Consider the following 17,777-nt stretch of genomic DNA (forward strand, 5'->3'; position numbering starts at 1 on the left):
TACTGGGAAAGCTGTATTCTTCCAGTTAATTTATTTATTTTTTTACCTGGAGGAGATAGTTGGATTTTATGTTCTAGCAGAGGGAAGCAAGACTTGTGCTGGAAGATAGTAATGACTATCTCTGGAAGTGGACAAGAGAGCTGGAGAGAAACTTTTTGCAAGAGCATGTCATACTAGAACAAAAGGGAATAGCTTCAAACTGAGAGGAGGTTTAGGTTGGATATTAGGAGAAACAACTTTACTGTGAGGTGACGAGATACAAACAGGTTGCCCAGAGCAGTTGTAGATTGCTTCCAGGGATGAGGTTTCTAGGCCAGACTGGGTGGAGTTTTGCGCAACCTGATCTAATTTAGTGGAAGATGTCTCTGCCCATGACAGGTGTTTTGTTATCTAGATGATCTGTAAGGTCCCTTCCAACTCAAACTATTGTTTGATTATGTGAAGTAGTTGTGAGGGTGAATCTGCCAAACTAGTGTATCAAAAGAGTTTACATAGTTCCTGACCACACAAAATAACCCAGGTCCCTTTTTCCAAAAATAATAGGTTTACTTATTAGTACTTAGGGTTGGGAAATACAACTCTATGTACAAACACAGAAGAGGTTTTTTGACACAGCAACTGCATCACTTTTCAAACAGAATTACCTTCCTGATATTGTTGCTGTCACCTTCAAAATACTCTTCCGCCTGTGAAAAGATGTTGTGTATTTGAGGGTGGGGGCTGTCATGAGGTCCTGGATTTGTGACTCATCACTTGCTTGTGGTATTTGAGCTACTTCTCCTCTGTCATCTTGTAGTGATGTACTCTTAGCATCCTTCTTTTTTGTCAGCGGTCTTTGTTATATTAAAGCTTTAACTGATCCATAAAGGGTATCATGGCTATTGTTAGACTCACATATGAAATGTTTTCTTTCCTTTTTTATGGTCTCCTAGAATGTTTAAAAAGAGCATCCCCTGAGCAGAATGACTTGGTTTGTTAGATCAAATAGCTCAAATTCAGGAGATATCAAAGACTGGATTGCCTATTTAACCTTAATTCTGTCTCTGTGTTGGTTTGGTGTAATCTGTAATTAGTCACAGATCCATGCTTCAGTCATTGTATTAGATGGACTACATCTTAAGGCACTGCCTATAGTAAGGCTGGTGACTGAAAAGAACTGTTTGGCTAGAAAAGTATGTCAAATGCATAAACAAGTGGGCCCTTAAAGAAAATGAACCAATTAAAACAAAGGCATATGTGAAATATTGTAGCTGGATTACACCCAGAAGAAATCTTGTGGTTTTCTTCTGTAACCACCTCACTAATTATATGGTATGTGGTAAAATCACTTAAATAGTCACACACAGTGCAGTTGGGCTTTTGTGAGGGTTTTGGTCTGGGATGTAGTGAGCACTTAAAACTGTTTACGCAAATCAGTGATTGTTCCAGATAACTGGGTTTTCTAGTAAACAAGTAGGATATTGGTTTAAAGTCGAATTGTGATTCAGATTCTGGATTTCCTGTTCCTGGAGAACTGTCATTTATTTCCTTCAGAGGTCATGTAAAGGTTTGTTAAAAGAATATGAAAATGGGTACAAGTATTTAAAATGGTACCAAATACCTCCCCTAGTGATTCTGATTGAAGTTGGGACTTAAGGTACCAGTAGTTGAAGGACACTTGAGTAAGTACTAGTAATAAATGTTTTGGTCCTTTATTTTGAACCACAAAGTAATAATAAAGCCATTTTTTAAGAGTGGCAAAGACTTATACTGATGGTTAAAGCATAGATAGATGCTGAAGGAAAAAAGCCCATGAAACAGTTATTTTCATTGCAGGATTGTGATGATATGCAATAAACAAGACTTGAGACTACATATTGAGTGGTGAAAGAAATACTCAGTAAGCTGCTTCATTCCCTGAATGTGTTCCATCCTGTGCAATGAATGAGGCAAGAATCTTGTGAAGAAAAATAGCAGGTCCTCATGTAACTAATCATGTTCATACAAGGGTCAGAATTAAGGTCAGACATAAACTTGCCTTTGCTTTAATGCTTGACTTCAAAACTATTTTAAAAATTATTGCAAGAGATTTTTGTGCTTCAAATAATTCATTTTGAGTACATGAAATTGTGCTGACACTTAATATTTGCCTTTATTTTACAGGTCCATCATTTATATCAGAGAGCCCTTCAGAAGTTACCTCTATGTGCAACACTGTGGAAAGATGTAATGTTTTCTCCTTATGATTAAGTTTGAGGTTTCATATAAATTCTCTGCATATCCCATATCCATAGATGTGGTGATGCTCAGGCTCTGGCTAAATCTTATATCTGCTTCCCCATCTCTTTCAGCAACTCTTGTTTGAAGCATCAGGAGGAGGTAAAACTGATAACCTGAGAAAACTAGTTTCCAAGTGCCAAGAGGTTGGAGTCAGCCTAGATGAGCTTTTAAATTTAAACACTTACAGAACAGAAAACAAGAATCACTGAACGCTGGGTATGGTCAGCCGTAAGTCCTATAAAATGCCAAAATCAGTTGAATGGTTCTTCAGGCTGATCCATGCCCTAAGATCTATGTAAGGCAGATGAGTATTGCTGAGCATATCAAGTCTCCAGTCTGCTTTCCTTGAACCTGGAAACAATTAACACGACCTTCTTCTGGAAACATGAACTCCCTGTCTGGCCTTGCTTCTGGGCCCTGCCAGATTCTCATAACGTCATCTACGTAAGTATAGTTAATCAAAATGACAGACTTTATTTTTTTATGTTTTCTTTTTATTTACTGTTTTCTTTGTTTTGCTGTTCCTGATTCACTTGACACTCTCGCTGATGCCTGAGAGATCTGTGTTTGGGATTAATTTACTGGGCTGTGTTTACAGTAAAAAGCAACTAGTCCATTTTGGGTTTTTCCTTTTTTAAACCTTTTTTGAGACTTTTTCATTACAGGATTTAAAACAAAAGCAGCCGCTCTTAAGGAAAGTGTAACTGCCGTGGCCACAAGTATGCTTCTTGCACTTGAAGGCTCTAAGAGGGTTGCTTACTGCCCTTTTCTGCATTGGACTCATGGCAGAGACTATTAAACTTGAAGATTAAAGAAACTTTTGCAAATGCCAGTGCATCAGAACCTAAGAGTGGTCAATTATGTGCAATTTTTTGTAAAGAAATTTTAATTTATAATAAAGTTTAACAGTTTAAAGAAAGATATTTATCTGTTTTGTTTTGCTACTGCTTTGCGCTATTGCAGGTGTTTATACAGATATATTTTCAATATAAGACCTTTAAAAAAAAATCTGTTGGTCTTTTGTTATTTTGATCAAGCAATACACAAGTGTGGGTGAGCTGCCTATTGTGGTTATGGAATAACTGTCCCCTTGGGTTTTTTTCATCCCCTTGCCTCAGGTACACAGTTGTTTGTCCCATAACAACTATTCCTATCAATAATACTACTTCAGTAAAGGAAAATGCATTTTATATTGTCCTTTTTGCCCTAAATGAAATGAGACCCACTTTCCAAAGTTGCTACCTGTACATTGTAGAGAGAGATAAAATTTGCCAAGTCATATCAAAATGTGGCTATAGTACCTGTTGCATAGTGTTTCATTAAGATGCCAGTAAATGAGTTGTCTTCATGGTAGAGAGTGAGGCTAAGTAGTTTGTGACATACTGTTCCCAGTAACTTTCAAGCCCCTTACTTTTATCCTCTTAAAGGAGGAATAAGTGGGAAATAGTGATTTTCATCCAGGGGAATGGTGGGTGTCTCTGCCCCTTAAGTCCTTTTAAATAACTCATACTTAATTTTATAATTAATGCTTAAATATAAAACTTCAAGTACTCACTTTAATGGCCAAGTTTTATTTCAGACTACACAGCCAGTATTGGAAAACTGACTTAAACCTGTTCTTTACTGGGGTAGGGTGGTGTCCTGATTTTTTTTTCATACTTACATAGTGTGGCACACACCCCACAAGTGTCGTATTCAGTTTTTCTGTTAAAAACCCTGTTAAGTTTGATGAATACTGTCTTATGTAGATTAGCCAAATAATTTTTCATAGTTTGTCTTTAAAATTTTCCACATAAGCAGTTGACATTATTCTGCAGCAGTGTGTATTTTGGTTCATCTTTTTTTTTTTTTAATTGGGTTACCATTTTATCTATTCCACTGTTAAAAATGGAAAAGCTGTCAAGGGATAGTACTTGTGCTGCTGCCCTGTATGACCCTTACTTTAGTCTCGTACTGTGCTTAGGGCTGTTACTTCCTGACCTTTCATGTTTTGCTGTACAGTGACTTTATAGCAAAAGACCTTTATAAAGGAGATATTAAGCTTTACATTTTCATCAGGGATTAATTAGATATACTCTGCTTTTATGGCTTCTCACCATACTTGGAGATAGAGAAGGGGAAAGCAAAAGCCCACAGTGTTCCGATTTCCGTCAGAAATCTTGCTTGATGTATGTATAAAAGTAACTAATCATAATAGAAATTGTTAATTCAGAAACTGAAATGAAAAAGTATGAAGGTCATTTTTTTTTAACCAATTACCAAGAAAAATGCACTGCTGTGTAATATAGAAGTTCCAGGAAAGAGTTACTGCTTCCACAGATATGCACTTAGCATGGAATCCTCTCCAGGCTCTGATATTCTAGTAAGAGGGCTTTTTGGTCCAGAAACTAGGATTTCTGGCTGTCATTTGAAAACTTCATTAATTATTGTCTGGAAACTCGATTTACCAAGGGTATTAATTTTATCTACATACTTGTCTTTCAAATTAGTGGTCTTTCTTAAGAACTTCTGTTCTACAAACAATTTCTGATTGCAAGCAATGGTGGTGAAGAACTGTGAATAAAGGATAATTCCAGTCACTCAAGCAAACTAACTAGCTGCTTAAGAGGAAAATAAGGGGAAAGCACAGTAATTTATACCATAAAGTTATGCTGCTCCTTGTTCTGTGCTCAGAACAGCTACTTTATGAAGGGTGGTTTGATTATTTGGTCTTTTGTTTTAAGTCTCTGTGGAAATAAAGTCTAGATCTTTAATAGTATTGCACCAAACTATTCCTACTACAGTATTTTTCATTTCCTGGGTCTTGCAAAGGCACAACAGCATGATCAAAACATTCAGCTGCATTTATTAGGAAGGATAAATGGAAATCAGTGTTTTGTTTGTCTTCATGTAAATCTACATTGAATCTACTACTCTCATTCGGTGTTGGGTATTTTAGTACTTACTGGTTCATGTGGGACAGCTGGTGGTTTTACATTCAGCTGTAGCAAAGGCCATTGCCCCCCTCCTGTACTCCATTAGGTAAAACATGACCAGCAGCTCCAGGCAGAGAAACCTCATCAGCACTGGCAAATCCATTCCTGCAGCCATGCCTCCTAGTCTGGCTTCCCAGTTCAAAAGAGGTATGGAGCTATTGAAGAAAGCCCGCTGAGTGGCCACACATAAGTAATGGATGAACATCCTACATATATGGAAAGGCTGCAAGAGCTGTGACGTTTCAGTCTGAAGAAATCTCAGGGGAAGAGCTTTTCAGTGTGTACAGGAGGAGGATGTAAAGAGTCAAGCTCTTAATGTCTTCTTAGTGGTGCCCAGTGCTGGGACTAGAAGCATTGGGCATAAACTGAAATGTGGGAGGTTTTGGGTAAATGTCAGGAGACACTTTTTTTTACTGTGAAAGTGACTGAGCAGTGGTGGCCAGAGGTTGTGGAACCATTAAAAAGCTTTGTGGATGTGGTTCTGGACAACAGGCTCTAGATAGCTGCTTGAGTGGGAGTTTGGGGCAGGTGATTTCCAGAGATCCCTTCCAGCTTTAGTGATTTTGTGATGCTGTTACATTCCTGGTGTACATAAACCTGTGTGCTTTCACCACCTTTGTTTTACCAAGTTTGCCTTCTACCCTAGTTGTCTCTATGCTCCTTTAGTCAAGGGCAAAAAGCACAGGGCCAGGCCAGCAGTGCTGGTCCCTTCTGATCATCTCTAGCTGAGGCAGAGCTGTGAGCATGTGATCTTTTGCATATATACCAGAGCTGAAGAATTAGCTATGGACTTCATAGTGTCTTAAATGGTTTTTTTTGAGGATGTTCCCCTGCTGCACATTTTGTTTTATATAGCCAGTGCACTGATTGCAGTTACTGATAGAGACTTCCTGCATGTCTTTATTAATTCTGGATGAAAGTTCTATTTTAGGGGTTTTTTTTAAACTTAAGTTTTTGTTAAGATGATTGTCAGAAAGAGAGAAATAAATTATTTAAATTGAGAAGATGGAGGAGGTGTGTTGATCTTGTGCAACAGGTGTTTGAGACCTTGCCTCATCTCTGAGAGGGGAAGGTGTTAAATGGGCTTGCTTTCCAGATCCTTCAGGCATATCCCTTGTGCACCTGTACTGCTACTGCTGTGCTCAGTAGCTACTACTCCAAGGGGTAGCTAACTTCTCAAAGTGGCAGTATCTCACCAAACATCAGAAGTTCACATAATCTTCAGACAGGCTAAGTGAAAAGGAGCTGTGAAACTTCCACATCCTGCAGCTTTCCCGAAGAGCCTAATGCAGCTCAAACCCTCATACAGTCACTGGTTTGTGTTGCTGTCCTGCATGTATACTGTGTCCAACTGGATGCTTGGGTCCAATTTCACATTATACCCAAGGTCAAGATTGTGTAGATAATGAAAGACGGGGTATTTTTCCTTAGCTCTCTTTTCTCCTGGGTTTTGTTGCAAATGTTCTGTGAGATGAGTTTGAGTCTGCAAGGCTTCAGAGTGCTCACATCGCATTGTCAAGATTGGAAAAGACCTGCAAAATCAAGTTCAACCTTTGCCCTCGTACCAGCAGGGCCACGAAACTGTATCACAAAGTGCCAAGCCCACTCATTTTTTTGAACACTTCCAGGAATGGTGGCCACCACTTCCTTGGGGAGCCTGAATCTCTCCTTATGCTGGTAAAACTTTGACTAAGCCCTTTCGTCCTCACAGGTAATTTCAGTTCACATCCCATTAAATGTTATTCAGACTTACAGGGCAGTGAGCTGCATTCTACCTGGGGAGTCTAGACTGTGTCCTTACGTGACCTGCCATTTCACCTGAGACTGGGGAACATCCTATCGCTGATTTTAAGGAGCGGTCAAAAGGGAGGCAAGAGCAGAAAAGGTTTGTTTTCCAGAACAGAGCAGGAGTGTCAGCTTATCCTTATCTGTAAGGTGGCTTAATGTTTGCAAGGAGCCCAAGATCAAAATTTGGCTTTAAAAGAGGATATAAACGTTAACTGCTACTTTGCTTTTTTATTGCATGCAACTATTTGTTATTGTCCTACCAGAGTAGCAGATAATAAAGCAGAGTATGGCCCGTAACTGAAACTTAAACCTTGTAAAGCTGTTAGCAATGAATTACCAATGTGTCTGTTTGTTCTCTGTTGAAGGGAGCATAAAATGCCACCATAAAGTTTGCACTGCTGCACCTGGGGTACTGGCAGCAGTGACTGTGATGGCTCAGTGAAATGTTGACAAAGATGAAATGGGAAGAAGTCTTTCAGTGCAGTCAGGAAGGCCTGATCTAGCAGAAAGTAGCACAGAAAATATAGTGATGTTGTGTAAGTGACTTGATTCAGAATGAGCTGGGAAAAACTGCATCTTTGGAAAAGGTAATGATTTTAAAGTAATATCTCACTGCTGCCACAGCATGTGATGGCCACAGGTGATCTGTGAGGAATTACTCTGTGAGATAATAATCCTTACTGATTTCTGTCTCTCTTTATTTTCATGACAGCTGTCAATCTGACTTTCATTTGTGACCCTTGGAGTTAGCTTTTCTGGTCAGTGTGAGAAAAATATGTGGATGAGGAAAGGTGACAGGGAACTTTTAAGAATGGGTCTTGAGGACAGTGATATTTTCTCTTGTGTTGACCACAGTTAATACAGTATGAGTAGGAAGACAGAAGAACTGCTTCTGCAAGCTTCCATGAGGAAGTTTTAGTTGTGATTTTATGTGATACAGAAGTTTTCAGCACCTACTTTTCTGTAATCACATCAGCTCTCACCTTTCCCTCCTGAGGCTTTCTTCACCCTGTGTTGTGGTTTAACTCCAATGAGCAACCAAGTACCACACAGCCACTTGCTCATACTGCTCCCATTCCTGCACTTTTGGGCTGGGGAGAAAAATGGGAAAGAAGGTAAAATCCATGGGTTGAGATAAGTAAAGTTTAGTAATAAATAATAGTTTTTAATATTTTCCTTCCTTTCTCGAAAGATTCTGCTGCTTAGTGTCTCACATGATGATATCAATATATTTCAGGTGTCCCAGAGCTTAGAAGGTGATTCCAGCTGCTTGGTTTCCCTACTCTCTAATTCCAGGCTCCTAGCCCTGTTACCCAGCATCTGAGCAGTCTGGTGATCACCTGCTCACCTCGCTGATGGCTGAAACCTTTTGCAAATCCCACAGCTCTCTCAGGGATAGGGATTGAACTCCCAAACAAGAGCTCCTCTTGTTCTGCCTCTTCTTCCTGTTCTTGTGGTGGCCCTGCTTTGTTCTCCTTTACTAAACAAGCTCTCTTGTGTCCATTTCTTCTGGTGAAAAGGGGTGACTGATACTGGCAGGGGTTGGTGCTCTGGTTCAGGGTCTGGGGCCAGGGTTGGAGTAGCTGCAGTGCCTGTCACTTTGTCATCAAATTCAGGGAGATCCTTTTCCCTTGAAAATCCTGAAGACTGTTGAACTGGGCTCAGTAGGCCTGGGCCAGGACCCAGCGCATTGCAGTGATTTGTGTCTCTCTGGAATTTCCAGACTGGTGGCATCCTTTTTCCAAATATTTTCCTTGTTTTTCTGGATCCTGCACTTGTTCAGCAGGGAGTTCCAGGATGCTGGAGGTACCCACTGTCCTAGGCACTTGCCCACACTACCCCACACCCCTGTCCACTCTGAGCTGTCCAATCTCAGCACTGATCTCTGGGTGGTTTTTAAGTCGTTGTTCAACAAGACCTGGAACACAGTCAGAAGACAGAGCAATAGAACCGGGCTGGTTTGAGCAGCCCAAGGATATTTGAAATTTGTGAGAGCTGTTGTAACTAGCCTGGAGGAGAAGATGAAGATGGATGGAGATATCTCTCCCATGGATCGTGTCTCTGAGGAGAAAAGGTAAAATACATTATGAATAGTTTCCAATAGATGGCTCACAAAGTACAAAGATGACTGCAGTGCTGAGTACAAATAACGGATTGGTTTCATAACCAGCAATTCTGTCATATCAAGCCAGCATTAAAGTACAACATGATGCAACTCAGATACTCAGATAACAAGCACAACAGCTCTGAGAACAAGTAAATCAGCATTGTGATCAGTGACTATTAATAATGAATGTTTATAACAGGTTTGTTCTAACATGTTCTAATCATATTTGTCATTATCTCAACCCTTCATTGCCCCATGTCAGGCACCAAAAAAAAAAAAAGACTGTTGGGGTTTAATACCAGCCAGCAACCCAGTACCACACAACTGCTCACTCACACCCCCTCCCTCCCTGGTGTGAAGGGGACGAGAATCAGGAAGACGGTAAAATGCCTGTTAGTGTAAGAACAGTTTAAGTTTAGGAACATAGTAACTTTAATAAGTAAAATAAAATACAATATGCTAACAATTACAATGATATAGTTACAATGAAAAGGGAGGAAACAAATAGAGAAATAACCCACTTCCACCAAAACCCTCCACCCAAACTCCCCAGTGATGTACAGTGCAGTTGCTCATTACCCAATGATTGATGTGCAGCCCATCCGTGAGCAGGGATCCCCTTATCCCAACCAGTTGCAGTTTTATTGTTCAGCACAACATCATATGGTCTGGAATATCCATTTGGCCAATTTGGATCAGCTGTCCTGCCTGACCACAAGAAGCTGCGAAGTCCTTGACTTTGTATAAGCATTACTTGGCAACAACCAAAACACCAGTATGTTATCAACATTATTCTCATACTACATCCAAAACACAGCACCATACCAACTACCAGGAAGAAAATTAACTCTACCTTAGCAAAAATCAGGACTTTGAAACATTCTGTGAACTTCCTTTGTCTTCTAGAAGAGATCTTAATGCACCTTTCTCTGCCAGGATAGATTGGATAGATTTCAAGAGGAAGATATACACCATGAGCTGCACTGTTCAAAACTGTACGGTCAAGAAAAATCAAACTTTGTAAACTCTTGTTGGGACAGCAGGAAAGAGTGGCAGTACATTCTTAACACCACCTGTAATAGACTAAGAAGATTGAAGAATGCTTTCAAAAGGGCAGTGGTTCCAAATTGTGCAATTACAGGTGTGATTGAAGTGATTCTGAAGTGATTGAGCTAGGATCAACTAAGAATCTCTCTACTGAGAGTACAAACTCCATGGTTAAAAAAATTATTATCACAAAAGTCTTAAGATAGCTGAGGCTATGCATAAAGACAGCCATGCACACTGTGCAGAGGGTTTAATGATGGATGCAGGAGATGGTGTATAGCAACAACAAGTCCTTCAGCAGGTGCATACTACAGTGCTGTGTTGTCAGAAGCCAAATGTAGGAGACTTGGATAAAGCCAAAGATTGAATTATGGGTAACAATCTTGTTCAGACTGCAAAGAATTTGGTTTTAGAGTGCATCCGTTTGCTTCAGCTGAGAAGTGCTGAGGAGGACTGGCATGTGGTGCTTGTGCACCAGCTCAGTCAAGTCATTTTGACTCTGGAAGTAGGAAGTCCTGCTTCCATATGTTTTCTGGCTGTAAAGCCTTAGCATAAGCTGATGGATTGTCTGGAGATTATTGTGGAGAGAGAAAGGTGCTACACCATATATAATGTAAGTGGATTTATAATTGCATGATGGAGAAGTGGAATTCATTCTCGGAGGCAAAAATGAAATGTTTTTTGTCTGAAATCAGCACATGAGAGGGTCGGGGTCTGTAAAGTGCCAATGAAAATAAAGCATGTGCTTTTATCACTTGTTCAGCATAATCCTTCCAGAGTTCTATATTGAGTTATTTTTGAAGGCCTTGTGCCAGGGCTTTATCAGATGAACTGAGATCAAAGGTTAGGCTTGATTATTATTTTTGTGTGTCTTTCTGCCTCTTTTCCTGCCCAATTCTACTAAGCAGTCCGGAGGGTTTATGTAATGAAAAGCTTTTGTGGAAATGGAGTGATAAAAACTGTTTCAGCCTGGCCTTCTCAACTAGTACTTAGAGGGGCACAGAACATGCAGGTACAATGCCACGACCTCTGTGTACTGAACACTGATTTTTGATGTAGTAGATGAACTAAGCTGTAATATGTAGAAATAGCTGCACAATTATCCATAGAAACCTGCAGTCAAGAAATCCAGTCACAAAATCCAGTCAAGATCCAGTCACAAAGCACCTACTGATGAGGCTGGCTACTGGGCCTCATCCAGCACTGGGTTTTGTGTTTCCTAGATCTCAGGCAACTGGGCAATGGAGTGGACTAAAAAATCTCTAAGGAAAGTCAAGAAATATACAGTTTCCTTGGATATACTGCATCCAGTTCTGCTGGACACACTGGTAGAATACGAAACCTACACCCTGGACTCCATCCCTCTGAACCATTGGATTTGTGCCAGAGACTCCAGAAACATTGGCTGTATTAACGCAATTGGGCAAGAAAGTTGATCAGTTAATCTATTCTTTGTTTCCCTTCTGCATGTAAAAGGCTTTGCTACGACTTGCTGATCAAGACTGCTCTGTTTCAGACTGGAAAACCATTGAAGCCAAAGGGCTTCTGTTGCCAGCCTTTTGTCCATCTCCACCACCACCAAGGTGGGAGAGGCTGGAAACCTGCCTTCTGCCAGAATTCCTCAAGTTTACACAGGGAATTTTCTCAAATTGTCCCTCTGAGCCTTTCAGAAAAGGGAGGACTCACTGAACCAGAAACTGAAAAGGAAAAGGAGAGTTTCCCAGCAGCAGTGAGGCACACTTGGGCACATGGTGGCACTAAGTGCCTGGCAAAAAAAGGCTGACTTTCTCCATCCAGCCCTGACAGCCTGCAATCTCGGGGCTACATCCCTGATGGGAGAGGCAAAAGGCTGAGTATTGTAGGACAACACAAAGAAATCTAAGCTTCCAATAGGATGTCTGGGAATAATCTCTTAGCAAGTATCTTCCTCTGTCTGTCATCTGTCCTATGAATTCTGCTTCTGGTCATATTACACCCTCAAATCCCTTGGGACAAACTTTTCTTGGAGTGTTTTCTCATGTCTCCCTTGAAAATAAAGCCAGGGCACATTTTTGCTACCTTATTAAAAGATCTATGACATTTATTGAAAATCTCACTCATGTCTAAAAAATACATTATTTTTAAAAGGTGATGGCTTACTTTTTCATCTGGATCTTTCTTCTGAATCTTTTAATGACTGGTTAACATCACATTGGCAGCCTAAACTTCTGAGCCATAAAATGTGAAACTTTAAAATTTTTTCCTTATGACAGAGGTATTTGGGGTAGAAAATGTGAATGACACAAAAGGAGAAATTTGCCAGGGAGCTCTAAGGGGGAAATAGAGCTGAACAATCTTTTTCTAATTATCATAATAAGAGTGCCATTATCAGAAATGCTCTGTGCTCTATTGGGAAAGAGAGCTATGTTAATAGGAAACAAAGATATTTGATCCTTCATAGATCAAAGCACTTTTAAGGTGCTGCTATCGTTATGAAAGGCTCTTGGTGTAAGAATGGTACTTGGTGGACAATAGATCTATTGTTTGTCATTATTTTAAAAAAAAATTAAAAATCAGACCTAATGTTTTATTCATGAGGGCCCAGATTTGATGAGAAATGCTTCACTCTACCATAAAGCAACAGTTTTTAGGACTGAGCTGCAGTTCACTGCCTACAAATGTGAGAAATTCCACTACGCAAATAGCAATATTTGGTATGAGAATAAACACTTGCTGAAATCCACTGAAGTGAGGAAGGCCCCTTGGAAAGCTTCTGAATTCTACACTGCAAAGGTCTGTGGGCTTTTAAACCAATTTTTCTCCTTTCTCTTTATGCTCACTTGTATTCAGGATATAGCTCCAAGAACTTCTAACTAGACTTTTTGTGTTTTTGCAGTGTTTAGAGCAGTTAGATTTTGGTCTGATACCAAAGCTCCAAAAGGCTCTCCTAAAACACATTATAATAAAAGTAGAGAGAAATTGATACTGAGAACAGTTCACCTATGGCTCACAAAATGGATATCTTACTGTTGTTAAATCCTCTGGGGAGTGGGGGAAATTGCTTAAAGACCTGAAAAGTCCTACATACACCCATAGTCTTGTGTAAAGCATAGTGTTAAGAGAATGGGAAAAAGAGAGATAATTTTTTCAAGAGAAAGACAATCAGTTTTTGTAGGTAGAAAAGCAGTATTCAGGGATAGAAACTAAATTATAAATACTGATATTTTACTTTGACTTGCATTTAATTTCTGTCCAAGCTAGTATTACTTATTCCTATTTAAGTGGAGTGAATAGAAGTGTAAAGATATTTGAATTTTGTATAGTCTGTCAACTCACCAAACTTAACACTTGATGAACCCAATAAAACACATTTTTAATTGTTTTGTTTGTTTTCTACCGTTTCTGTGTCCAGCACATGGGGCCATACACTGTTTGCTCACTGTCATTTTGGTTTCTCTTTGCTGCTCTTTTGAATGAGAAACTTTATGACTATGAGATGTTTTAAGTGCTTTTGCTCCAGCATCTTCAAAACTTGTATTTTTTTTTTCTTTCCCCACAAAAAGAAACTCCATCTCTATATAACCTCTCTATGTTTGCTCTCTCAGAGATGGGCAAACTTATGTTAAATTTTTGCTTTGCTTGTAGTACTTTTAAGCCAAGGGCAAGGAAGGCTCATGATTTTCAGCTGCAAAGCGGTTTATTTCAGGAAGCCACGGAGGCTGCTTTTAATTCCAGAGGTGGCATTTCCTGAGGGAGATATTTTGGCACCACTCATTGGACAGAAAAAAATCTCCTACTGGACAGCTTGAGCTGGAGAACTGGGGCACTTTCTCTGAAGAAAACTCCAAAAGAATATTTTTTTGGTATGCAGTCTCTATTTTTTCTAAGGTAATTTCACAAGCTTTCTGGCCCATGGTGATCCTACAGAGTTTCCAGTCTGCTCTGACTTTACCTCCCTGCCAATTAAAAGTGTATCTTTCTCTGACAGAGAACATTGATTCCTTGTCTTTGTGATAATGAACACATGCCAAACTCTGCTGTCAGTGTTCCTAGATTCCATCCTGTGTGCTTTATTGCTTTATTTAATCTCAGCAAGAATGTCATTGTCCCTTAGAGACATATTCTTCAATGTCTTAGGACTTAGTGTCTTCAGCTGTCCAAGTCCTCCAGAACAGGATGGAGAAGGCCTCCTGAGTGGGCAGGTTGAGCAGGACTGGCTATGCAGGGAAGTAGAGGCTTTTCCAGAATATGCCCTATTGTCCAAACTTACCAAAAATCCCAGAAAAAACACAAACCCCAGAAAAACCACCTGAACATGGGAAATTCCAACAATTTTGAATTACCTGTATACTAGGACAAATATATATATCAAATAAAGCAAATCTCCTCATACTTTGCATTCACAGTAAGGCATTCAGTTATGTCAGGAAACTGTTTTCCCACTTCATGCATTAAAATTTTATGCCACAATCCATTCCATGGGTTTAGGGGAATGTTGTTGGATTCGCTCTGGATGGTGCACAGGAGAAAGAACAAAATTCTCAGGATGTTCAATAACAAGCATTCACTAGAAAATTTTAGAACATTAAGATAGTCTTGCCACATTTTAAAACCAAATCCAGACAAAGCAATGAACTTCACAAACTTTAGCTTAACAAAATTAAACATAGCCGCCTTTAACTTATCCAGACATATAAAAGCACTAAGGCACTGACTAGAAGTTTTTAGTTAGGCTTACAATATATTTTGAGAAGAAGTTAGGAGAAAAAAGAGAGAAAAATACAAATTAAGGAGGAAGAAAAAGGAGGGAGAAAGGTATACAGTCACCATCCTTGGATGCAGTGATGAGACTTGATTCTTGCAGTTTAGATGTCTGTACGTTGAAGTGATGGTGGCAGTCTTGATCTGCCAGGGGTGAGGGAACCCCATGAAACACAAAGACCAGTGTGCTAATATATGCTCAGGCTCACTGGGTGTGCCCAGGTACCTCCTCTGACAGGGCAGTTTGACACTGTGTGATGCAACACCATGGATCATGTGGCACTACAGGGGTCTTTGATGGCTTATGGCACCTTCTAAGACATGACAACTGCCTCTCACATCAGCACAACTGAGCCAATTATACCCCATCACAAGGGATGAACCTTCAGACCTTCCTGTAAATGTCCCACTGTCTCCCTCAGAGTGAAATTTTACACCTGAGCCAGTCATGGAATGCAGGACACTGGCATGATAAAAAGCACTATCCTATCTCCCAGGATCTGCTTCTTACAGGCCTCTTGCCTTATCTGGCTCAAACCCCTGTTTTAGCCTATGGTGGAGGGTGTGCACCCTCTCTGCACCTGGGCTGCTCCCTTGTACGTCACTCTCAGCAAAGCACCCGCTGCTTTTGTGAATGGTCAATTGTTTGAGCCATTCACCCCTGGCACATCAGTGTCTCACACTGAAGCACTGATTGCATATTCTAGAATTCATTCTCTGGCCACACAAATCTCTCTAGAGTACATTTTCATAGTCAACCAGTAAAGAGACCTAGAAGGACTTCCCAAAAGTCTGTGGTACTTTCTATGGGAGATGAAACACCTGTTTTGAGTAGGACAATCTCCCCTATTACTTTTTTCTTAGAAGGCTGGGAGAACTCCTTCCTCCAGGAATAGGTTAGTTCATAAATGGGAAAGGCTGATAATAACTGCAGTGACCTCAATAGATAGTCCTGAGAAGCTGTTGGAATGTATGGAACCAAATTAATTACTGCAGACACCTGTCAAAACAGTGACTGTGATAGAGAATGACACCAGATGCAGAAGGAGATGTTTGTAACTTCCTTCAAGAATTAGTTTTGGAGTCCTGAGACCTTCAAGGCTGGCTGCAGAAGACTCTGGTATGTGCATGCATAAAACTTAGTATAAGTATTTAGATTCACAGATGGAGAGTTTTCCTCTTGTAAACAAAGCATATTTTTTACTTGACAAGTGGAAATGTTGCCACCTGTGGAAAAATTAAACATGGATTTTGAGTGGACCCTTTGTCTGTGACTAAGTTTTTTAGATATCCTGGCTACGGGCCAGCTCTCAAGAGGAATATTCTTAATGTTTGTTTTTTCTTATGACTGAGATCAGATCTTTAGATAATTTTGACAATGCCACAACAGATTTTTCTATGGAGAGAACATACTCATGTTTCCTATGTCTCCAGAGTCATTGGAGCACAAGTCTGTGATTCTCATTATATGAACAAGATGTTCCTAATGTTGATACTGCCTTTTCTTTCCAGTGTATTTGCCAGGGTTAGGTATAACACATGGAATCTCTTCTGCTTTATGTATTAACATGGGTAGATTTGCATTTTCCTTTAAAATTTCTAATCACATTTAGTTGGAATTCTATACAAGCAAAGACATACAATGAGTTCAATCAGTTTTCTAGGCTTAGCCTCACATTATTTTTCACAATAACGTTGTGGCAGAAGGGCAGACTTGTCCCTTGTTTGGCCCGTGTTAATGAAAGAGAACATGAGGTACTTATTATGGCTGGTGGAGATAGTGGTCCCTCCCTTGCTGGTGGAAGCAGTACAGCTGCCCTGGAATTTGAGAGCTGTCTTCTGCAGCACCTGAGCATCTGCACAATTACTGTGCTTCACAGATCTGGAAGGAATTTTCTGACACTGCTGCTGCTGTTGTTTTGTATCCATATTCTCACTCTTCTGTCTCCACTACCTTGTCTTCCAGTGTTTTCCTAAGGAAAACATTACTTTTACTGCATTTTAAATTATTTGAGCATTCTTAAGTGATTGATCAATGAAATTTTCAGCATCTTACCTTTCTACAGCAACCTAAACTATGACAAGAAATGTTGATTATGATATTTTTATTACAGTGTTTAATATGAAACTCAGAGGAAATAAGTGGTGCCCCTGATAAGCTGAAATTCCTATTAGAGATGATTTGGCTAGAAGATAGTAGTTTGATACTTTATATGGTAGCAGCTATCTCTCTGTCTAGTATATATAGGTCACTACTGCTGTCTAGTGCATGTAGGGCACAGAGATAGGAAGCAAATATAGAGCAGCAGCAACAGTAAGGGCTGCACAAGTGGCTGGTCTCCATCTGAAATCAATTATGATCATCAGATTAGTCAGGGGTGTTCTCCCCTCTTTTGGTAGCAGACTGAAGCCTCCTGCCCACCTGGTACAGCATTGCCTTTGTGGTGCTGTTCTCTGCTTCTCTGCTGGTACCTGCTAAGGCTTGGCCTTTATCCCCATCCATTATATTACATTATTTTACAGGTATACCCATCTTCTTTATGACTTTCACTGTATCTCTGACTAGCTCTTTTTTCTAGGCCATCTGCAACTTCTCTGAGGACTGAGTTCCCAAATAAAACTCAATAATGTATACAGTGAGCCAGAGTAGTGGCGAGCTCTGTCTGGTCTCCCTAAATAACCTGTTGTACAAGCCTGCAGTAAACTCTCCTTCAGTTGTTACTGCAGAGAACACTGCACATCTGTGGCACGAGTGTTTTCAGAGAGCAACTCCCTGTGCATGTGTGCTAGCATTGCCCAGAACACTGACCTCAGGCACTACTGCTCACTGTTTGGTACATCAATTAACAAAAGCCTTTCTT

The 17,777-nt window shown here is 40.0% G+C and overlaps 1 protein-coding gene across 3 annotated transcripts in view; it reads left to right on the plus strand.

Annotated features, from left to right (window-relative positions):
* ZFC3H1 (zinc finger C3H1-type containing) overlaps positions 1-3,178 on the plus strand; it is a 42,946-nt gene extending 39,768 nt beyond the window's left edge. For all 3 annotated transcript variants that reach the window (XM_033057580.1, XM_033057582.1, XM_033057581.1), the window contains exons 34-35: positions 2,143-2,205; positions 2,331-3,178. In XM_033057580.1, the coding sequence (XP_032913471.1) occupies positions 2,143-2,205; positions 2,331-2,468 (201 nt within the window). In that variant the 3' untranslated portion in view covers positions 2,469-3,178. The remainder of the gene's footprint in view (positions 1-2,142; positions 2,206-2,330) is intronic.
* Positions 3,179-17,777: the final 14,599 nt, after the last annotated feature.

The sequence above is a fragment of the Catharus ustulatus genome, chromosome 4 (genome assembly GCF_009819885.2).
Source record: "Catharus ustulatus isolate bCatUst1 chromosome 4, bCatUst1.pri.v2, whole genome shotgun sequence".
In the NCBI taxonomy this organism is placed as follows: domain Eukaryota; kingdom Metazoa; phylum Chordata; class Aves; order Passeriformes; family Turdidae; genus Catharus; species Catharus ustulatus.